This window comes from Syngnathoides biaculeatus, chromosome 5 (genome assembly GCF_019802595.1).
Source record: "Syngnathoides biaculeatus isolate LvHL_M chromosome 5, ASM1980259v1, whole genome shotgun sequence".
In the NCBI taxonomy this organism is placed as follows: Eukaryota; Metazoa; Chordata; class Actinopteri; order Syngnathiformes; family Syngnathidae; genus Syngnathoides; species Syngnathoides biaculeatus.
Window position 1 is genome coordinate 31,498,039 of NC_084644.1, and position 24,404 is coordinate 31,522,442.

General features: G+C 42.3%; 1 protein-coding gene across 2 annotated transcripts; it reads left to right on the forward strand.

The window, feature by feature from the left end:
- Positions 1–1,881: 1,881 nt before the first annotated feature.
- Positions 1,882–23,746, forward strand: g6fl (g6f-like). 2 transcript variants are annotated; one of them, XM_061819768.1, is made up of 10 exons: positions 1,882–1,953; positions 2,064–2,399; positions 6,575–6,841; positions 7,107–7,142; positions 8,157–8,474; positions 15,941–16,189; positions 20,871–21,005; positions 21,153–21,226; positions 21,396–21,422; positions 23,625–23,746. In XM_061819768.1, the coding sequence occupies exons 1-10, from the start codon at positions 1,920–1,922 to the stop codon at positions 23,670–23,672; spliced, it is 1,524 nt and encodes a 507-aa protein (XP_061675752.1). In that variant the 5' UTR covers positions 1,882–1,919; the 3' UTR covers positions 23,673–23,746. The 2 variants fall into 2 exon arrangements, with proteins under 2 accessions (XP_061675752.1, XP_061675753.1); XM_061819769.1 differs by lacking the exons at positions 6,575–6,841; positions 7,107–7,142.
- Positions 23,747–24,404: the final 658 nt, after the last annotated feature.

Below are 24,404 nucleotides of genomic sequence, written 5' to 3' on the forward strand. Positions count from 1 at the left end.
CGTTAGACTATTACACTGAGTGGACGAGTAATATGTGATATACACTGTAATAATAATTGGCCCGGCAGGAACGTGACAACAAACTCAACACAAAATATTGTCAGCATGTTGCAGTTGAATTTTAAGTTAGCTGTTTAGGAAGTGAATTGCGAGGAGGAAGAAGGTGTTGGAATGCCAACTGCTTTTGATTTGCATTGTTCACTAGCGCTTACCCGAGGGAAGTAGTTGGAAGAGCTGGAGACCAGGATGTGGAGGGTCTGAGAGGATTTTGTCAGAGTTTGAGTAGCATGCAAATCCTTGAGGATGGTTATAGGGGTACCAACAATCCTTTCAGCACTTTTGATTGTCCGTTGCTGCCAGAGTTTGATTTGGTGTATGATGATGTGGAATCCTCGTGCTGTTGTGTTTAGTTGTTCTTTGATGAGAGAGACTATCATGAAAGAAGTCTCCACTGACTAGTATGAGGGTGGCAGGATGCCAAAATTGTAATTTTGTGATCACAGAGGATTGCAGGTGGTGATTTTTGAATGTAAACATACAACTTCAGTTTTCTAACAGCCCTTAGTTTGTTAATTAATGCTGGCCAGCTCCATTTTGGGGCTAATCTCCTCAGGGTTGTACCAATGTAAATAAATACATTAAAAAAAGAAAGTCAAAAAGCACCAGTGGCACAGAATGCTCCAGTACTGCCCGAGGCGGACAGATCAAGATTTTTTTTCCCTCAAAAAAAAAAAAAAAATGTCATTGAGGATGTGGAGGTTGGTACGGATTGGAATTTTTTTGGCCTTGAAGAAAACTATCTTTCATAAGCAAGTCGAGAGAATTGAATGCATTCCTATCCTGCTACTCTAGCTGAGCTTACATACAGTGCTAGACTAATAGAGAGCAGGTGTGTCACAAAGCTCCAGTGCGCGGCTGGACCCAAATGCAGCACTCCAAGACGAGGACATGATGTCAGGCGTAGTTTTATTCAAGCTGAGATGGCACAGAAACACAGTGACAAGGATAGCTCAACACTGCACTATTTTCGGTGGTGGAGATTCCTCATGTCAGTGAATGCAACTCACAAACTCAGGGCACAATGCACAACGAACTGGCCAGTTCGTTCTGTCACGAAGCTCCGGTGCAGGGGAGGACCCAAATGCATGACTCCAAGACAAAGGCATAATGCCCAGTGGGTTTTATTGCAGGAGTTGTTTCCACACAGTAACAGTGCAACTCACTACCTCAGGGCACAACGCACAACGAACTGGAAAATGTCAATGACCAAAACTCCAACTTAAATACACCATCTATTTGCAGTGCCAATGTGAAACAGCTGTGAGTGGTGACAGGTGTCACCGACCAGGGCAACGGCCATGCCCCTCTTGGCCGTGGTCCAGCCTGGCTCATGACAAGGTGCAGCACCGGTCTTTCCGCCCAACAATGCACACCATGGAGATGAAAAAAACAAACAAAAAACTCCAGGAGTAAATAAAGCCACAAACTCAGGAACATACCCCCCCCTCCCCCCAGCAATTATACAGTTATGTGGTTTAGTCTTGAGAAAATGCTTGCCTGATTGAACCATAACTTTGATGTGGCGCGAACTGAAAACCAGTTTTACAGCCCTGGCATAATATGATATCATTTTATCACTATTGTAGTGAGCACCCTGGACAAAGACAAGTGTACCACTTTCCGTACATGGGCAACGAGTTTCCTCGTTGCTGTCTAAATGTTCATCACAGATGCCTTGTTTTGTGTTAAGGCTATCGGGTTTGCCCACACTGTTTCCTGCAGGACCACGTGCTGCTTGTATCCTGTTGGGTGGGGAGACAAAAAAAAAAAAAAAACTGCACATTTTCTCTGCTGATGTTTTTCTTTGCTTCAAATGTGCAATGGAGTGTGTTTTCATCACCTTTCTTCTCATTCCCTCCATGTTTCTGCGTTCCGATAGTGCAGATGCCACAGGTAGTGAAGGTTTTTCCAAGAAATTCAGTGAATGTTGTGATGTTAACTGTCGGACCGCATATCTGGGTTGGTGGAATTGTGGGGTTTTACCTGACACTGGCTGTTCGCAGGCGAGTGGCATGAAATTGTGGTGGAAAGGGAGCACCGAGGCACCACCTTGGAGTGCATCCATACAGAAATGAAGGCCGGGATGAACATCAACTGGATGGTCAGGCCTCCCAAAGCGCGTGACTGGAAACTGGTGCTCTCAGCCAGTGAGCTCCAGGAGTTCTCTGGCGGGGTCTCCAAGCCTTCTATGCGCCTGGCTGACCCCAACTACCGAGACACAGGCAATTTCTCGCTGTTCCTTCAACCTGCCACTGAGGATGCTGGCCTCTACATGTGCATGATAGAGCAGCTAAAGAAGAAAATCAAGGAGAAGATCATCCTTTTAGCCATCATCACTGGTAGGACAATGCTATCTAATCTTTACAAAGTAATGTATTGTAACACAAACTATGTATATATATCCATCCTTTTTCTTGGCTGCTTATCCTCACAAGGGTCGCGGGAGTGCTATCACAGCTCTCAACGGGCAGCAAGCGAGGTACACCCTGAACCGGTTGCCAGCCAATTGTGGGGCACATGGAGACAAACACAGTCACACCTGGGGGGCAATTTAGAATGTCCAATTCATGGTGCAGGGTTTTGGGATGTGGAAGGAAACCAGCGTACTCATGCAGATACGGGGAGAACATGCAAACTCCACACAGGCGGGTCCGGGATTGAACCCGGGACCTCAGAACTGTCATGGACAGCTGTCATGGGCATGGGGCATGGCCAGGCCACTGCTCTGCACCTCGGACAGCTGTCGCAGCTGTGTCACATTTCGGACACTAATGAACTAAGTACTTAAATGGTAAATGTGTCATCGGCATTTGCCTGTTTGTTGTGCATTCTTCACTGCAGTCTGGGATGCTCCGCTATTTTGCGTAAGTTAGTGTAGAGCAATCCTTTGTCACAGCGAGTTTCGGTCATTTTAGTTTGATCACATCTTGCTATGCTTCTTGGTTTGCCTCATAGTCATCGGACCATGTTTCACATTTTTTGGATCTTGTCTAGCCTAGCATTTTGGTGCCTCTGCCTTGTTTTGGACTGCCTTTTGGTATTGACCTGTTTTTGGAATAAAACTACTCTGAACATTATGCCTTTGCCTCGAAGTCCTGCATTTGGGTGCAACCCCGTGCCGCTGGTTTATGACAGAGGCCAACGCTTTTCCAGCTGAACCACCGTGCCGCCAATATATATATATTTTCAATGAAAATCAGGTTTCCAAATCCAGTGATCTTTTTTTTTCACGAGCAAATAGAAAAAGTAAGGACAATATTACAAGGTATTGAATAATCAGAATAAGCTCTATTGGCCAAGTATTGAACAACACACAAGGAATTTGTCTCCAGGAGTTGGTGCCGCACTAGTACGACATACATGTTGTGTTTGAAGAACAGAACAAACAAACTCACAAAAACGAAGGACAATAGACAATTCATCGACAGGCAACTTTTTTCCTTATACGAACTCTCAGTTGTGCAAAGTTGTACAAGGATGCAGTCTTCTAGCATTTAGAGCCTCTCGAGTGCCCATTAGTGCGATAGTCCAGTCCAATGACAATTATGCAAGGGTGGCAAGGTTGAAGGAGTGTATGTGGTTTAAAATGACAAGTTGTGCGATTGACTATCATATATAATATTAACACGGATTTGCCCAGCAGCGTGTGACAACAACAACTCAAAGCACAAGATTGGAAACATGTTGCAGTAGAATTGTAGTTGAATTCTTAGAGAAATTCATAACTTAATTGCAAGAGGGAAGAAATGTTGGAATGCCTGCTCGTTTTGATACGCTTTGATCAGTAGCAGCTACCCAATGGAAGGACCTGGAAGAGCTGGTGGCCAAGATGTGGACAGTCTGATAGGATCCTGCCCGCTCTTGTCCTATATTTAATACTGATTCGATGACCACTGTGTGGCTCAGCAGCACTTGTAGCAGGCTGTGCACCCTCAGAAACCGCAAGAAGTCTATACTTTGCTGGGCTTTTTTGTGGATGGAGTTTATGTTTGTCACCCACTTCAGTTCCTGTGAGACTGTAATTCTAAAGAACTTGAATGTCTTGACTGTTGACACAAGACAGTTGGACAGTATGAGAGACAGCTCTGGTGAAGGATGCCTTCTGAAGTCCACAATCATTTCTGCAGTTTTTAGTGCGTTCAGCTCCAGCTTGTGTCGGCCACGCATAAGCTCCAGCCTCGCCACTTCAAGCAGATACACAGACACATCACAGTATTTGATGACCCCAAAGACTGTGGTGTCATCTGCAAATTTCAAGAGTTTGACACCCAGGTGCCTTGAGATGCAGCTATTTGTGTAGAGCGAGAAGAGCACCGGGGAGAGGACACAATTTTGGAGTGCCCCTGTGGTGATGATGCGTGTAGATGAGGTGGTTTCTCCCAGCATCACCTGTTGTGTTCTACCCATTCAAGAAATTGTAGATCCACTGACAGATAGCAGGCGAGACGCTGAGCTGGAGGAACTTGGAGGAGACGAGTTCAGGGATGATGGTGTTGCAAACTGAGCTGAAGTCCTCAAATAGGAATCTCACATAGGTTCCCTCGATGTCACGATGGTCAAGGTTGAAGTGCAGACCCGTGTTGACGGCATCATCTGCAGACCTTTTGGCTTGATAGCCAAACTGCAGTGGATTCATGCGGGGACCTGTGACTCTCTTGAGGCGGTCCAGCATGAGGCGTTCAATGGACTTCATGACCATTAAGACAACGGCCTCTAATAATATTCACATTTTCTCCAGTGTCAGATGCCATCTACAAGGCGCCAACTCTAGGGACATACTAGTACTGTACACAGACCCTATATGAATATTTTTTTCTTTACATTTTGCTTGCTTGCATTTGTCTCTGCTCAAGTACATGACAGTGTGTTTAAAAAGTGTTTTTTTAATAAGTCTGTCATTTAATAGGTTTCAATTTGTGGAGAGGTCAACCTAAAAAAAGACCCATATTTACATGTATATGTTGATATTTATATATAGCAGGTTACTGATGTTGGATACCACCCATTTCCTTTCAATTCGGTATTGAACAAAAGTCAGTCCGGTACTTTGTGCAAATATACTTAATGTGTTGAGTAAATCTAAAAAAAAATAAGCAATGTAAATCAAATGATAGCTTCATAAACACATCAGCAGTGTATATATTTATTTTAAACTCAAAAGTGCTGTTACCCTGAAGAGGATCGTTGTATAGAAAAATAAATGTGTGGAAGCATATTAAAGTAGCTCTCATACCCCGTTATTTTATGGTACTGGGGGACTCAAATTGAAATTGTTAGTAATTATTGAATCAAATTCTACAGTAACTGTCAATACCTGCCTTTTAAAATATTAATGTAAAAGTGAAAGCAAATTATATTGATTGTATATAATAAGTGATATATTTTATAGATAGAGATGGTAATTTCAGCTATTGCCGATCTTGTATACGTTTTTTCTAGGTCTGCCATGGCTGTTTTATCACAGCTGATATCATTTAATGATCCCGAGTCTATGTATTCCACTTTAAATGACCTATTCTTTAGGAAAACTTACCTGCTACGCTTTTTTGCCTTTTTGAGATGATCTCAGCGATACACATTTTTCTCCAAGCTGAACCCAAGCATCTTTTTGATGAAGCATGTATTTATTTTGTGACTTATTTCGTAACTGCGGTTGTTCCAACAGCAGCAGGGCTTCACGCCGCTTAAAACTTCACATTTCCATCCTTTGTACTTGGGTGATGGCTGCCTGCAGCACCGATAGAAGGACGCTGTGCTCTCCTCTTCTGTCCGTGCCTCCGCCTCATCATAAATGCTTGGTAGTCTGTGTTGTGGTTTAACCTGAGGGCTTTCACAAAGTTTGCTGTGGTGCCACAGCTCATAGTTATTTTCCGCAAAATACACATAATGGCGTTTCCTCACAAGGATTCTCTGTGCCCAGCCATTGGTCATTACATTATTATTAAGATTCGTGTGGGCGTAGGTGTGTGGCAGATTGGGATTAATGTTTAATTATGGTAAACATTGAGATTTTTATGGCATTGTATGAAAAGTGTTGTATAAAATATGCTCGGTTAATTAATTACTTGAAAACGCATGTTGGGTATTTGGAATTGAAATGGCTCCACACACGAATCCTCCTTATGCACAGAGTCCGACGGACTGAGGAGACTGGCACCCCGCTGCGCTTATGCATTATCCACCAAAGCCAAATATAAAGTAATTCCCACGAGCCGCATATCCTTTGGATAAAACCGCAAAAGTTGAGTTACTTACTCCACTGCATTCCTGTTAATGATATTCTTTGCATTTCTGCTCGAATGAGTGAAGTTTCAAAAGAGGGAATCGATTTTGGAGCATAAACATCGAGTATTGGACGTATCGATATTTCCATATTGATCCTTCCATTGCGTGTAGGTCTGGAACTGTACCGCAATATTTATTTGCAATCATTCCTCCTTGTTTGCTACAATGTGAGAAAATGACAAGATTACAAACTCAAGTCTGAAGCAACTTTGTTTCCCCTTCTCTTCAGTCACCAGCATCCCAGCATCCCCCATCCCTCTGAACAGCACCCTGCGTCTGATTGCCAAAATCACTCCAAATTTTGCCCGTGACTATATCTCCTGGGAATCTCAAGACGGCACCTCACTCAAGACCGTGTTTAGGCCCATCGTGGGATTTGTGACCAAACTTCCCCAGGCCACGTACAGCGACGCCGGCTCCTACAAGTGCACGGTTCATCCCCCGAGGAGCACAAACGGCACTGTGTTCACATTTTCCGTGAACGTCACCGTTGATGGTGAGGAGAGAAACCAAACATGATGGCGGTGAAGACGCTAAGTGAGCCTGAAAGCCTATCATCCCCATTATTTATTCAAGCTTCCTCTGGCTATATTGCTCTTCAGTGTATTTATTTTATGGAGCAAATTTTAACATTCCAAACTTCACCGTCGATCTATACAGAAAACACTGTTCTTCCCACACTCCAGTGGGTATTGCTTTCGCTGTATCTATTATTTATTATTTGGCTAAGACACTCCTGCCTTTTTCCTCCCTCTCTGCAGATAGCTGCCAGGCCTCCTTCACCAGGGTGGAGTACAGTGAGTGATGCCTGCAGGAAGTCTTGTGTCAGCATTTGGCTAATCAGACCGAGCAGAACACAATAGGACATAATCCCTATTGTTTTTGGGATGTTTTACCCCATCTGCATTCCCATCTGCACTTCATCTGTCCGCTATGTATACTGGATCCTCTCTAAGTTTGAACACAATCAATTCCGCAACGTTGTTCAAAGGTCACTTGTTTGGATTTGAAATAAAACTTTCACATGGGATGTTATGGGAATAGTACAAGGCGTCCTCAGTTTAAGATGGAGATCCCTCTTTACATAACCTGAATTCATATGTAGTCCGTCACTAACCTATGCTAATGTATTGATAAAATCCTAATATCAGTTAAAAAAAAACTGTAAAGATGAAGAAGATGTTTGTAGTATGTTATTCAAATGTTTAAAATACCTGGATAACAAAGTAGTCTAAATAATTTGTGACCAAAAACTTGACTGTTTTATACAAAAATCCCCATATGTTTGTCTATTATTTGAAATATGATGCTTAAAATGACTTTCCAATGGCGGAGTTTTTAATTTAATTTGATTTCCTTTTTTTTTTTCGGGTCAAACCAAGAGCAAGCGCATCATCAGCATTACTTCAAACTTCAACTTTGGTCGATTCCTCTGAACACGTGCAGAAAATCTCATCTGAATTAAAAAATTTCAACAACGAGGTGATAAAGGGATTTCCTGATAATATAATCTGAAATGAACAAGGATTACGTGATTACGGGATTTTAGCAGATTTTTGATGAATTTACATGCCCAAAATTTGTCATCCAATAAAAAAAGAAAGACAGTAGTAGCCATTTTTATAGGATTTAGAAACATACAGTATCCATTAACTGGCCATTAGAGTGTGAAAATTCAAGGGTAAGATTCTTTTAACTTTAGTTACAGTATGTTAAACACGTATGATTTCAAACATTTATATATAAGATAAGATGAATGAAATGCTTATGCAAAGGCACGATTATCTGATCGACAATTGTAAACCCCACAGGTCACCCCATTTCCACCGCCACTCAGGCCAGGACATCCTTCCCCCTGACCTGTCCCCCTGTCCCAGGGGACTACGTCTTCCTCTACTGGAAACCCCCCAATTCGAATCGCTGTAAGCTGTTGTATCAATACGATCGCTGGAGGGGCAAGACGTCGAGTAACAGCGAAAGCTTCAAGCTCCAGATGGCTGGCGCACCCTACAACGGCAGCTTTTCCTTCATCCGCACACCAGGCCTGAAGGATGGCGGCCTCTACGTCTGTAAAGTGGTTGTCAACGACCACATCTTCGGACAGACAACCGTGCTGAGTGTCTTGAAAGGTACGCATCACGGTCAGGAAGAGGAATGGGAGAGAAGGAGCAGATGCAAATTAAGAAGGATTAAAAAAAAAAAGTCAGAGATGGTTTCCATGGAGCACGTGATGTTACTTTAATGACAAACTTTTACACCAGTGCTTTCATAGACAAAAAAAAAAAAAAGAGAGCCTTCTTTCCCTTTCAATTGTTAAGTGCAAATATAGAGAATATTGTGACTAGGTTGAATGTCAGAAGGGTGACAGAATTTCAGAAGAGGAATGAAAATGCTGCAATGTCTGTTTGTTGTTTGTCGTGGCCCGGATGTGTAGAGTCCAACAGTATTTCGCATGCTTGTTTCTTAGATGCGGCCAAGTCCTCAAGGGTGGCTAGAGGAGTACAGTATTTTTTTTTTTTTGTATTGATTTGTAACTTTCAAGCACTCCCAGTCGTAGTTTGTCCCTTTTTTGTGGCACCAGCGAAACAGAATGGTGTGATGGATGAACACAGGACATTAATTTTGCGATTCATATCTTGAGTCACCGTCAATGTTCATTTGCCAGAAGAACTTTAAAGAAAGAAGCGATTCCAAGATGGCTTTTGCACCTCCTGGTGCTATTGTTCGAGTGCTTATGATGTCAGGCTACCGCAGTTGGCTCCACTGGTCTGATCAGCATCATTCTTTCAAAAGTGAAAGATGATTGATGCAAGTGCTGGTGGCGGCAAATATGTCCAAGTCCCCCCGGTTAGGTGTTCAACTGGGTTGAGGTCCGATGAGTCTGAGGGTCACGTCTCATGTCTCATGACTCATTTCCGTGCTCCGCTGGGAAGGAGGGCCGCAGCGAAAGCCGACATCTGTTCATTATGTTTCAAACAGTACCGTTTCATCATATTTTTCTCCCTGTTGTTTGTTGCTTGTCTGAAGCTTGTTCAGTGGAATGCTTTGACATTTTGGAAGATAAAATGCCTCATTACATCCTCGCTGAGAGTTAGATGACAGGATTTAGTCAGCTTTAGAGGTAGACATCCAACTTCATATGCTATATGTCAAGTACTTATCCTCCCAAACCTTTGATACTTCTTTCTCTCGCCCTAAATAAAAAACGTCACCGTATATCCAGCCATCCATTTTTTATTGAACTTGTACTTATTAAGGTTGCGGATGAATTGGAGGCTACCCCCTCGAACAAAAAGTAAATCATGAGCCCCTTAGTTGGCTCCCTCACAGTATGGGCTGAGTGGCTTGAAGCAAACTCTATAAAGCAGTTGACATGTATGTGATTTGCAGATCATTCACGAGTAAATTCCACTGAATTGCTATAAGCTTGAATTGCTTATGCTAAGACAACTAAGAATAAGATAACATTAAGTTATCAACACAGGTTTTAGACATTATAAAAGAATCGCATTGGGCCACACCCCGTCCTGTCCTGTTGTTCTCACCGGGTAATACTAGTTCTGTTCAGTTATGTGAGGGAATTGGACCGGAGAAGAGGAAGAAACGTGACTATTAATATGAATTATAAGGTAGAAATTGTAGACACTCAAGGATGATCTAGGTCAGCAATTATGCGAACACAATTCTTGACACAAAGGTCAAGACACAGTCAGAAAGATACCAAATTAGGCAGTTTATTACCAGCAGGCATCAGTACACAAGTGGTCAATCCAAAAAGACAAGGTAAAAAAAAAACAGCAACAACAACAACAAAGCAATGCACTAGGTTGGACATTCTGGGAAGTAAAAAGTGAAAACCCATCCTTTAAATTTATTAGTAATGATCAAATTAGAAAGACCTGGAGTGACAAGGAAGCAAAATTACAACATGACTTGCCAAAATAAAACTGGAAGTACTCAACAACCCAGAAAGTGCCAAGGAACAATAACTTAACTACAAAAGCAGTGACCACCCCTGACAAAAAAAAAGAAAAAAAAGAAAACAGAGACTGACGTGAGTGTTTTGGTTGAGAACAGAGTTGGAAATCATATCGTTGGCCAGACAGACTGTTTGCTGTATGTCAACCTTCAAAGAAGGGTATGAAAGTGCAGCATGGAACTAAACATTAGCACAGTCCACTCTACAAATGTATCTTCTTAATTTTAATGGATTATATACAGTGGCGGCACGGTGGATCAGCTGGAAAGCGTTGGGCTCAGAGTCCTGAGGTCTTGGGTTCAATCCCGGACCTGCCTGTGTGGAGTTTGCATGTTCTCCCCGTGCCTGCGTGGGTTTCCTCCGGGCACTCCGGTTTCCTCCCACATGCCAAAGACATGTAACATTAATTTGACACTCTAAATTGCCCCTAGGTGTGATTGTGAGTGCGGCTGTTTTCTCCATGTGCCCTGTGACTGGCTGCCAACCAGTTCAGGGTGTAGATGAAAGAAAATGGATGGATAGATATACAGTGATGCCTTCAGATAAAAGCTGATAAAATGAATGAAAATGTCATCAATGTGTTCAAGCCTCCCCAAAAACAACAAATGTTTGAATTTTTCTTCACATTATAAATGCCACCCATCCATTTTCTTAATGGTGCATGTTTTTGGGATGTGGGAGGAAACCAGAGTGCCCCGAGAAAACCCACGCAGGGACAGGAAGAACATGCAAACTCCACACACATGGGGCCGGGATTGGACCCTGGACCCCCAAACCGTGAGACCAACGCTCTACAGCTGCTCCACCGTGTCACCTCACTCAATTTTCTGTCTGCCTAATTTCATTGTGTTGAGCAAAATAGGAAATATGGCGTACAATCTTTTGATCTTCGAGCACGTCCAAACAGGTTCATCCGCTGGTCACTTTACACCGCGATGACGATGCCCAAGCAAAATACTGAAAACAGTACTCCAGCCCTAGTCAGGAGTAAAATTAGAAAAAAAATAAATAAATACTCAAGTAAAGTAGCGGTAGCTGAAAAATGTACTGTAGTAAAGTAACAAAGGATTTGTCCTTTGTTAACTTGGTAACCCGAACAACACATTTCAACAGCTCTGACAAGAGCAGCACTCAGTGTGCCATCAAAATGAGTTTGAAGCATTTTGTATTTTAAGGGCCAAATTATTATTGCCGCTCCAAGCACCGCACCTCTCCGCTCTGCTGCAAATGGAGTGGTTGCCCGGCAACATCAGCACAGCACCCGGTGGCAGTGAGTGGGTACCAAAAATAAAATGAAATAAAAAGCAGAACATGTTGCTTTCTCATTCCGTTTGAACACTCTCACATTGAATTAAAAGTTTTACATGACAGGCTCTTCGAGTGGTTCTTCGCAGAGTTCCTGCCGAGGGTTTTTTTTTCCCCTCCGATTTCGGATTTTTCACTGGGGCCAAGACTAATTATCGCAAAGAAATGACAAAAAGCTCCTTTTTCCCCTCCAGGAATATAATCAGAAGTGTTGAAGTATTTCATTAAGAGGAAGCAGGTAGAAAAAATAAGCACTGCACGATGTGGTTTTAAAGCCTGTCGAAGCGTGTTTCAGCAAGATTTGCTATCGGTATGTACCCTGTTGGTGGCATGAACTGTATGGATGAGAAAAACAACACTTATTCTTTGACACGCTCAAATTGAAAAACCGTTGTAACACATCACTTCCTAGGGATAGCTAAATCCATCGGGATAATATCAGAATTTGTGTTTCTAGGACTTGGCTACACTATGAGCTCCACTGGTGCATTTTACATTCATTCCCCCTCAAAGAAAAAAAAGAAAGAAAAATAACAGATGTAAAATTGCTAACTGTAACTAACTGTACTCTCATATGGTGCTCAATAGCAGTATGACTTTTTTTTCAACTGTGCTTGTGTGTGCACACAGTTATGTACCTGTGGATAAGTGGTACACACTTGTGGCTTTGGTGGGGGCAGCGTGGGATTGATTCCCGCTCTGTGATGGTGTTGACAAGTGCCTTGCGACTGACTGGTGACCAGTTCAGGGTGTTGTCCGCCTTTTGGCTGGGTTATGCTCCCGCGATCCCTTGAGCATAAGCGGCTTGAAAAATGTAATGGGGTGTTTAGATAGTCTTTTGATGTTGTACTGTACATATCTGATGCCCAATCAAATTATTGGAAAAAAACATGAGATAGCTGAGCCTTGACATGTAATCAGACTACAAGACAAATTAGCTCTTTCATGATTGCACTATGTCAGATTACAGCAATAAGTCTTGTATTCCGATACCTACACATTTGTTTGTTTTGGGTTTTTTTTAACTATAAATTGGGCTTCATCTTGTCAATTGATATGCGAATTAACTCATTGCTGTGGCAATGATAGCCCAAGTGGTTCACGCCAACTGTATTATAAGAAGAAAATTGGAGGGGAGGTGGCGTATGTTGATGGTCACCGGTGCTCACTCAGGAGAGGACTTTGTGTGGGACTTGCTTTGAGGTATGCCAGTTACTGACATTTGAAAACTGTACGGGTGTGGTCAGTCATGCCCGCAGATATAGAGTTGCAAGTGTGTGTTCTGTTTGTAATTATGAGTGTACCCCTTTAGGAGCGGAGGGCGGCGGTGTCAGGTAAACTAGGAAGTAGAATTAGGGTGAGCAGCAGCTCGTTGTCAGAGACCGTGTGCTTCCGTGTTAAAAAAAAAAAAAAAAGACGTCAAGCTGTGGTTCACTGCGTGGGTTGGTTTTCATGTGCGCTGAGAGTGTGCGACAACTGCGCAATTGCGCAGTGGCGCAGCTTAGAGGGAACATTGGTCAAGAGTACACAAACTAAGCGACGTCTTTCAATATCCATGTATTTCTACTCGTAACAAATTTTATGAGTGTGATTTTTGGTGCTCGACTCGACTGATGGCGCGCGGTCGCATACTCGCCTGCCAAATCTCAGTGACTGGTATGCTCATGTACTTTTGATATGATACAGCTCGCAAGCAGCCAACAAAACATTACATATCCTAGCAAGCTAGTGCACTCGTGGCTGTGTGTAAACATCCTGCCATCTTGTTGAACACACGATCTGATTAGAGCAGCGAATTCCAACCTTTTGCAGCCAATTGCAAGCTCGACGATTGAAAAGTCACAAAAATTAGATACATTAATTGCTATACATACTTACTGCCATCTAATAGAACACCATTAATTTTTTCTATCTGTCAATACACTTTACCAGAATATGGTAAATAGATGATCAAAGGTAGTTTATTTATAGATTTTTTTAAACAATTAAGTGTAAACAAGTACACTATATACAGTAAATGAATAATTCATTTATATCAGAAACACCTTTAATGACCTTAATGACTTTAATTAATAATGTATCAACACATAAGGAATTTGTCTCTGGCAGTCGGTGGCACCCTGGTCTTGACATTCAGAACAAACAACAAACAAACTAACAAGAACAAAGAACAAGAGACATTCAGTTATGAGGAACGATTCCTTATAAGAGTCACAGATGTGCAAGATGCAGAGTCTTCTTCATTTAGACTAGTTAAGAGTCTGTCAATGCCCCACATTATGTTAAGTTGGTAAGTAAGTTAAATAGAGTCATTGCTCCATCTTGTGATCGGATCGATAATCGGTTATCGTTTTTTTTATACTCCCTGATTGGTGAATGGCCCCAAAAATCCCGATCATGTAAAGCCTATAAAAAATACAAAATAATTTTCAATTTACTCTTGGAAGATTTTTTAAAAATCTTGAAAAATGCTACTCTTTCTCCCCACAAAAATATCAAAAAATCTTTGGAGAATTACTACATTTTTGCTCATAATTTGTTTTTTTCTGTAAACTTTCACACTTTTTTCCTTAAAAAATTGATTTTTTTTTTTTTTGGTTTAAAAAAACCTTCAAAATTTTTTAATCTAATCAATTATTCAAACAAAAAAATGCTTTGTTTCTTTTAAAAAAAATACAACAGGACTTGGTTTCTTGAAAACTTAAGACAAGTACAATTCTTCTTGCTCTATTTAATGTGGCCTTCATCTGTTGATTTCCCGGAGTGGGCCTTATTTCACGCTTTACAACACCCACACAGACACAACCGGATCCCTTCGAAGGCATAAACAGAAAAACCGAAGGCATACCGCCCTGTAATGGCGACCACGGAAGAGTTTACTAATCACAGGTCCTCGTGGGATCCATCACAGCTGCCCAGACATGACGAGCTGATCAGTCACTGTCACAAAGTTGCCCCCCCTCCACACACACACACACAAGCGCGCACCCACACATCAATCATGTGAAGCATATATTTTTACCCCACCTCATTATGAGTATCATTATGTATGATTATACCTGCTGGCCTCCCACGGCAGCTTTAGGTGGCCTACGCTGATCACACTAATCAAGGCTGAAATATGTGCGTTTTTATGTGATGCAGCAGGGGGGGTCTGCGGGGCTTGATTACACCCAGATGAATTCTCATCTCACTTTGATGAGACACTAAGCATCAGTCACAGTCAAGTGATGCATTTGCAGCAAATCACTTTAATGAATATATATTATTGTGACCTCTCCATGGATTGTGCTCAATGGTGTTTTGTTTTTTTTTGTTCTTGTTTTTTTTCTGTTCCTCTCTCACATGGCCGTTCCCTTTACCCCATCACTCCTTATCCGTCTTTGGCCTTTTCTGCAATCACGCCAGCCATTAAGTCTCTTTCTCGTCCAGCCTCAGGAACCCATCTCGTTTACTGATTTCCATTCATTTATTCATCTGTTTATCAGTCCATTTAACACACCAGCGGTCCCTAACCTTTTTTTCGCTCTGGTTTCGGCTCTTTTCACTGGGTCCGGTTGGAGCTGTCCTTTGGCGGTGATGTTTGCCAGGAAGTGCACGTAAGTAATGTGCAATCCGCATTTGCAAGGTTTGACAAAGAGACAGTTCTCAAACAGATCCCGAAGGACCTGGCGGGAACGGTTTTGAAGTTCTTCAAGAGAGCTGAAGAAGATGAAGATGTGGTCTAAATGGACAAAGATGAACCGGTTCAGCATATCATGGAGGACATTGTCAAAAAGTTTGGAACACAGTGGGAGTGTCTGATAACCCAAAGTGCATGACAAGATACTTAAAATGTCCGAGGGGTGTATTGAAGGCGGTTTTCCATTCTTGCCCCTCCTTAATGCGGATGAGATGGTAGCTGATGCCAAGGTCCAACTTGATGAATATTTCGCCATCCCAGAACGGTTCGAAGGAAGGGTTTATGAGAGGTGTGTGGGGGAGGGCTTTATTTTTCACAATCATGTCGTTGAGGCCTCGGAGCCGAATGCAGCGTTGAAGAGCACTGTCTTATTACTTATTACTTATTACGTTATTGGCTAAATGTTACTGTGCCTGTAATGTACCAGGCTCCACCTTTTAAAGGCACATGCCTGTACACAGACACAATATGGATGTTTTTGAAAGCCCAGAGTACCTGGAGATAGCCCACACAAGCATGAGGTACAAACCCAGAACCTTTTAACTGTGAAGTGCGGAAACCACTAGTTTATCGTGCCGCCCTTTGTTCAATTCCTCCTTTGCCTTTTCCCCTCCTCTGCGGCCACGCAGTGATGGCTCGGCGTTTGGATACCGTGCTGCAGCTGGAGTGCGTGTTCAGCGAGGTTTCCCAGGTCCAAAATGCCACGTGGGAATTCCACAATAAGAGTCGCTCGCTCTGGACGATGAGCAGCGCGCCCGGCAACGTCACAACCACTCTTCTCTTACCCATCGCCTCGGACAGTGCCGGCAACTACACGTGCACCTTACAGCTAAAAGACGGCCAGACTGTCAGCACCACATACGTGGTCAAGCAAGCAGGTATCGTTCCTTTTTAAGCTTTATTCTTTTTCTTTCGGCTTGTCCCATTAGGGGTCGCCACAGCGTGTCATCTTTTACATCTAAGCCTATCTCGTGCGTCCTCCTCTCTAACACCCACTGTTCTGTTGATCAGGAAGACGGAGGAATACTACTAATTAATGTTGAATATTCGGATGGTTCTTTGGGGGGAATGACGCGGAGTCTGACGAGCTCGTCATTCTGCCCGAAGAACCATCCAAATATTCAACATTATTTATAGCCACAGGTTCAAATCTGTATGGACGTATTCCTCAGTCTTCCCGATCAACCGATACTGCTATTTCTTCACCAGATAAATCCGGGCATAATGGTATCCCATGTAATCGAACGTTTGGAACAGCACGTAACATGTCACATCCGTGCACGTAGGTCATGTGACTCGCGAAAATGGCAGCGCACCTGAAAATATGTCATTGTCGATAAAAATCTTCTCAAGACACGATTAAATGAGAGAGGATTTAACATCACATTATCAAGATGGAGTACATATTACAAGGCCTATTGGATACATTGTTACTCAAAACCACCAGAATTTCCCTTTAAGTTAAAGGGAAAATTGTAGTGCCAACCATAAACTTTTTTCTGGCTTTTTTTTTTTTTTTGGATCAGGTTTGTGATTTTTTTTTTCTCATTTGTGATGTTTCTTCGTCTTTTTGAGATGCCCCATCAAAATGGTTTGACTGGAAGGAAAAACGTGATGTTTACTTTAATACTTTCTGTGACATTTTGGGGATTTTTTGGGGGGACTTTTTATGAACTTCTACTATGATGGGTTTATCAGCTTTTCGGCGATGCCCCCAACCACACAAACTTCTCATTGGTAGCGTTGAGGAAAAATGTGGGGTTAACCTTCATACTTTGTATAGCTTTCTGTTCATTTTGGGATTGTTGTTTGTTTATTATGTACTTTATTATACTGTTCTCTCAGCATTTGAAAAGTGGTGAAAAGATTTTTTTAAACTAGCGATGTTCAGTAGTAGTGGTATGAACAATAAACTGTGACATCGCAGCAGCGTACTCTATAGCAGCAAAACATTTCAGAATAATTTCTTCTCAATATGAACAAATCAGACAAGAATCCAGGAATAGAATCAAACGGGATCTCCCTTGGTTAATGTGCCACGCCTATAAAATGTTTTGGGGAAAACAAAATAACTCACGGTGATCAGAACGGAGCCTGTCGCCTCTCGGGATTCTCCCTTCCTAACCTTTTTTTTTTCCATAAAAACCTTCAAGTATTCAAAACGCTGAACATCCTTTTTTTATGAGACATAAAGTTGTGTGTTTTTCTTATCACGCTTGCGTTACCGAATACGTGAATATTAGTAAAACAAAACCGCAGGACATCTCCTCTGACAATAACTAAATAATTCAAGCTTATTGTGTCGATTGTGGAGAGCGGAAGGATGTGACAGCTAAATGGACCCCCCCCCCCCGGTCCCCTCCCCCCACCGGTTGCGATAAGTCCGATGCATCACTTGGACCGCGAGGCCCGGGGCTCATCGTAACGCGCGCCAGCCACAAATGCAGCTACGGGAGTGATGGACACTCACAGAGGGCCAATGAAGATGAGGGAGCGCGATGGATTCTCGGATGCGTGGAGTCCAGAGTTTGGGGGATAATGGGGAGATTTTATGGCTTTTATGGGAAAACAACATTCTTTTTATTACAGCCACCAAAAGGTTGTTGTTGGTTTGTTAGCAGGATAAGGCAAAAACATCTCGCAGATGCAGCGTGTGTTCAAATTCTACAGGCACCTGCTTAAAGATCACGATTTTGTGAGGGGGAAAAAGAAGGGAGCAAGATCAATTATTTCAAGTTTCTTTTTGAAAAAAAATTAAATTCATATGAAATATGACTTGTAACCTGGACTAGAAAAACATTGAGTTTAATCTTTTCGAGAGGGGAAGATAAAAAAAATGAATAAGTAAACAACTGAAATAATGTGGTTGCACAAGTGCACACACCCTCTTACAACTGGGGATGTAGCTATGGTTACAATTAACCAATCACATTCAAATTTACCTTGAATAGTACATTTAAAGCCCCTCCAATTAACCCCAAATAAATTTAAGCTCTTCTAGTAGCGTTTCTGTGGCTTTTCTAAGAAATGACAAAGGAAAAAAGCCTCTGACCTTTTGCAATGATTGCTTAAAAGTTCATCCTTGATTTCATTGGGCCAGGACACATTTAAATGAAATATGTCAATAAAATACATCACACTCTCAATAGATGTTGATTATTAAATATATTATTGTGCAAAAAAAATACCAAAATGACTTGCTAGTCCAACCAATCAGATTTTAGAAAAATGCAAACATCATCGACTGCCAGTGAGTCAATTTGAAATCTGATTGGAAATGGATCTGTCCCATTGCTGATGTATATATTATATTACATCCACGTGCTTGTACCAGAGCCAAGTGACACTTGGAAATGAGAATAGACTCTCTGAAATAATTTGATAACATTTATTGGAATAGAATTTAGGTTGCAACTCTCAGCCAGTGCTTTTGGGTGTTTAGGTCGGTTAAAATCCAAAATTAATCAACTACAGTGCAAAACAAGCAACGGTATTTTAGTTGCAGGAAATGCTGTTATTTTTCCACAGCATAATAGATTTTTTTGTTCAGCAGCTGTCGTTGTTTTTTTTTTAAATTCATGTGCACAATTTACCTCGAAAACCATATGGTGTAAGGTTGTGCGAGCTAGAACTTTAGTGTTCCACCCACCTCATTTGCACTGCTATAGGTAGGCACCCCCCATCCTGCTCCAACCCCGAGCCCCCATCCCTCCGCCTCCTCATTTGAGATGGAAACAGTGAGATGGAGAAAAGAAAAGGTTGGAAGACGAAGGTGTAAAGAGAAAAAAAACAGATAAAGCCTTTATGCCTGACTTCACATTGCACTTACTAACCATACTTCATGAGTAAAATCTGGCATGGGGGAACAGTGCGGGTCACCACCACTTTCCATTAGCGAGGCCCCAGCACATACGCACCCATCAATTAGAGTTCATGCGGCACACGGGATGATTGATGGTTTTGAGGAGCAGCTAATAGCCGTGACACCGAAGGCGAAGGTGGGACAGGGGGTGCAGCTGGTTGCCTCTTTTAAAAACAAAATCTGTCAGAAGCGCTTGTGCCGGGTAACTCACCCGATGCATGCATTGCTTATTCGTCACCTTAATTATACTGAAGTCTTTCATACAATATTTGTTGGAATCCAGAGGTAGAAATAGTAATAAAATAGTAATAAAGGTCTGATTACAGTTGTGCCTTAAGCTTACTTTGTTCCGTGTCAGCCCGTCATCTGCGTTTTTCATTATACATTAGCATTCATGTAGCCAGAATATTCTCCAACAAAAATCATTTGATCGTTTTAAAATACACAATGTATAAGTCTCATTTTTTAAAGTTTAATTTCACAGTAAACCTCTACTACCTATTGAACAACTTGAAACATCTTCTTTAAAGTGATGTTCTGCTATCCGCCAAACTGCTGCTTGTTGTGAAGTGAGTCGGGTCGAGTTGGCTGCGCTTGTATCCACTTTGCGTTCGCTAGTCAATGTAAAATATTCAACAACAGCGCATATTTCAAGAAGCTCATAAGTCATTGTATTTCATAACTTCCCATTAAAGCTGTAACATGTAGCGGTAAGTTAGGCTGGAACATACAACAACAGAAAACTGTGGCTTCGATATGATGAACGGGGATACTTGTTAGTATGTGATGTTTCTATGACATTCAACTTTTTTATGCAGTTTTGAAGGCCAGCCAGCGTGAAAAAAGACGGAAGTCGCGGCAGATGACATTTATTGTTTTATTTATCATCGAAAGCATGTCTGCATTTATAATGAACCTATCAGACAGAAATATCCCAGGCAGTACAATGCAGACAGATTTTTGATGTTTTTTGTGGATGGATTGTTCATGTCATGTATTACACACGAAATTTATGGACCAGCTTTGCAATCAGAAATCGGGGGTAATGGGTTTTTCCATCACTGTTGGTGATATATGACAATTTGAAATTTTGGGATGGAATTTCACAAGAAACATGGAAATTGACTTTCCTTCACGGCCCACATAAAATCATGTAGTGGCCTGTATCTGGCCCCTTGGCCTTGAGTTGACACCTATGGAATAGAGCATTCACTAAACGTAAATAATAATAATAATAGTGTAGAAAAGTTGATCTGTTAGAGATTTCAGATGTTCGAGGTGGCGACAGGCTTGATCAGCAATGTATCATCTCCGCTCGTAGTGGCAAAATCGTTCCAAGGTGCGGATTTAACTGGAGTAAAAGAAGGCCTGGCTAAAGTTTTCCATGATGTTAACTCTTTGATCATGTCGATCACTTCTGTTGACATCCCCAAGTTTGTGTGGGGGTGGGTGTCAGATCCATGTCTGACAGCACCTTTTTTCTTCTAGTGCACCCACTGTGCGCGTGACTGACAGCTGCATGATGAAAATACATGTAATGTGCCTGGAAGGCGGGTGGGGACTGAGGGTCTCTGATAAAGAATTCTACAATACTGGTCTCACCCCCAACCCCCGCCCCGTCCCGTCCCGTCGTGATTTGCAGAGCAACTTGTCAGATTCAAGAAATGGAAGTTTTTCTCTTATTTTTCTCTCACTAGCAAAGACCGTCCCTACATCCTCGCCGCACTCGTCTTTCCACCACCTCCTCCTTCTGGTTTTATTACTTCTGGTGCCCCTGGTTGCCGCCAGCATCGCTGTGTTACTATGGCGACAGAAGCGCATCTCCCTGCGAGGTGAGGCCATTGCTGTTTTTTTGTTCCCTTTTCTGTGACGGATGCAACCCAGAACCTCCTCTGGGGTTGTAATGAATCTGACCCTTTCTCCCCTTATGTGTGTGTGTGCGCGTGTGTTTGTCTGTGCGTGCGTGCATGCGTCTACAGGTATTGAGCAGTCTCTGTCCGTCTATTCAGGCGAGACGGAGAACATCTACGAGAATCCCGAAGATGTCAGACAGGTGATAAAACAGCCATTTTCTCACCTGATGAATTGTCCTCTCCTTCCTTTTTTTTTCCTTCTTGCCTCACCTCCATTTTTTTTTTACTCCTCTTTTCCAATACACTAGCTACTTCCCAGCCTCTCTTGCTTGTTGCTCATTAAAGTTGTTTTGCTCTCCTCTCCGACAGGCTTTTCCGCCAGGTTCGGTCTATATGGTGGGTATAACACAACACACGCACACACACATTTCTTGCGGGGAATACATTCGTTATCCACCTGTGAAAATCTGGGATACAGTGATACTGGCCTTATTTCAATGCATCAGGTACTCATGAAGGCAGCCGATACCAACCACCAATACTTAAGATAAAAAATAAAATAAAATCTGACATCGAGGAAGATCTCCTCCAGAGTTGAGCAGTAGTTTAAGCAAGTTGCAAGTCAAAGTCGTACATTTTCTTCTTCTACGTCATCTTGCTCCACTCCAAACGTCAACTGGAGTGATAAGCAAATGTTTTCTTCACCAATCGTAATACACACACACACACACGAAAAAAATATTCACGCCTAATAAAGGTTTTATGAACTATAATTGAGATTGCGATTGATTAAATGTATCGCACTGCACTGTTTTAAACTCACTTTAGCTCGACTTTATTTCCGTTCACTTTGTTGTGGCACAGATGCACATAGAAATTAAAAGAAGTCATTAAAAGAAAGCTATATGTATAAAAATGTTGATGATTTCTTTCACCTTTACTGTGACACACAACTCATTTACAAAAAAAATTGAATTCTTTTCAAAAGAAGCAAAAATAAAGCGCGATAAAGGTGTTGCTTATGTGTGGACATGCTCTCATAATGAGGGATGCGGCAGTGCTCAGAATTCCTCTCATTTAGAAGACTCAGTCCAATTGACAGTCATCATTAGAGTCAGTGTTTGGTTCCATATGCTGTGGTTTCAGTTTCAAAATCATAGTGCAGAAATATTTATTACACAGCTGAAACAACGGATGTCATTTTGATGGCGACGTTTCAATAGACACATTTTTCGATATAAGAATTATCTTCATATGTAGCTACTCCCCATTTGGACTGTACTTACTAAGTGTGGAACACAAATTTGTCCATTTTTTTTTTAATTACTATGATTGTAGGTGTCACGGTGGATCAGCTGGTAAAAGCGTTGGCCTCACAGTTCTGAGGAACCGGGTTCAATCCCGACCCCCCCTCTGTGGAGTTTGCATGTTCTCCCTGTGTGTGCGTGGGTTTTCTCCGGGCACTCCGGTTTCCTCCCACATCCCAAAAATATGCAACATTAATTGGATATACTCTAAATTGCCCCTAGGTCTGATTGTGAGTGTGGCTGCTTGTCTCCCGGTGCCCTGCGATTGGCTGCCAACCAGTTCAGGGTGTACCCTGCCTCCTGGGATTGGCTCCAGCACTCTCCGCGACCCTTGTGAGGATAAGTGGCAAAGAAAATGGATGGATGGACTATGATCGTAATGCAATGTGATCTGATACGGGAGCCCTGTAACGCACCAGCATCTTCTAGTGCCAACTCTTTCATCATACCTGCAAATGTATGATTATAATGCACAGTGGTGCAGCTGTAAAGTGTTTGATTCACAGTTCTGAGGACCAAGGTTCGAACCCCTCCCTCCCTGTGTGGAGTTTGCTTGTTCTCCCCGCGCCTGCGTGGGTTTTCTCCGGGCACTTCGGTTTCCTCCCACATCCCAACAACATGCAACATTCATTGGAGACACTAAATTGCCCATAGGTGTGATTGTGAGTACGGTTGTTGTTTGTCTCCATGTGCTCTGCGATTTGGTGGCAACCAGTTCAGGGTGTACTCCACCTCCTGTCCATTGATAGCTGGGATACTCCCGCGACTCTTGTGAGGATAAGCGGCTAAGAAAATGGATGGATGGATGGATGGATGGATAGAAACCATCCCTCCCCAAGTCATTTTATTGCTCTATTACAAGGTCCACAACAATAGCCTATGAAACGTAAATGAATGACCAGCTAGCTAAACTGTTAGCTTACCTGTTTTTGTGGGTTTTGTAGCGATAGATTAAGTTTGACGTGGTTGATTTGGTGCCTTTAATGTGTAAATTGTAAACCACGCAGGTTGCAATCGTCTTTTTGCAGACTTCATCAAGAAGTGAATCCAAATTTTATTATCTTTGGTGCAAGTTGTTGGAGGACTTAATCGTCACTTGTCACCTAATCTACTATTGGTTTGGGTGATTTTTTTTTTTTTTCTTTTTCGTTGAGGATTCCACTTTAAGTCCACTTCAATCGTACTTTTCTGCCTTGACTTAAGAGAAGAATTTGAATGAAGTGATTCAAATTTTATGTGCACAAGTATGTACTTCTACCTACTTGAGTAGCGTGTGAATTTTGTCTTCCAGGATTTAAAGCCAAGACAAGATGATGTCTACAAGGAACTGGAGCACTGAGCAAAGAGAAGCATTACATCACCTGTGCGCGCGCGTGTGTGCCTTTGTATGTTGTAGGAGTGTTTGTGTCGGCATTTTCTTGACAGAGCCTGCACATCACGGTGACACCGTGGCCCGCCATCACGTCAGGCGCTGACAGGCAACGCTTGGCTGCCTGTGTTGTCGGTTGAGTTGCGTGGGCTGTCTCAACGTGTGTGTTTGTGTGTGTTGAAAGATGAATAACACCCTTTTTTCGTGTGTTTGTGTTTAGTGTGTCTTTCTAATGCCAGAAGTGATCACTTGCATCCCGTGCACGTGTCGACTTCATGCTGCAGTCACGGCGCAGGGTGTGTGTGTGTGTGGGGGGGGGGGCGCTTTTATGAGGAGCACAGTAATTAGGTGTATAATTGCCTCTTGAATACACTTGGAAATGGCACTCAAGTGTGAAAACGGTCTCAAGAAAGATCCTTATTTATTTGTACGTCATTACGGAATTGCAAACGTAGTTAAAAGAGGATGTTGAAGCATCTGTACTTTTGCATACACCCCCCCCCCCCAACCTGGCTATTTGGAATGGCTCCCATGTTTAACCATCTACAGGGTTATATGTGTATGTATGTGACGCGTTTTTGTCAAAATCTTTTTAGAGCAAGAATTCCACAAGACAAAGGGCTGGCCCACTCTCATTGCGATACAATTCCAATTTAAATTTTTAGGATGACAATACGTTACTAGGTTGAGGTTTTCTTTGGG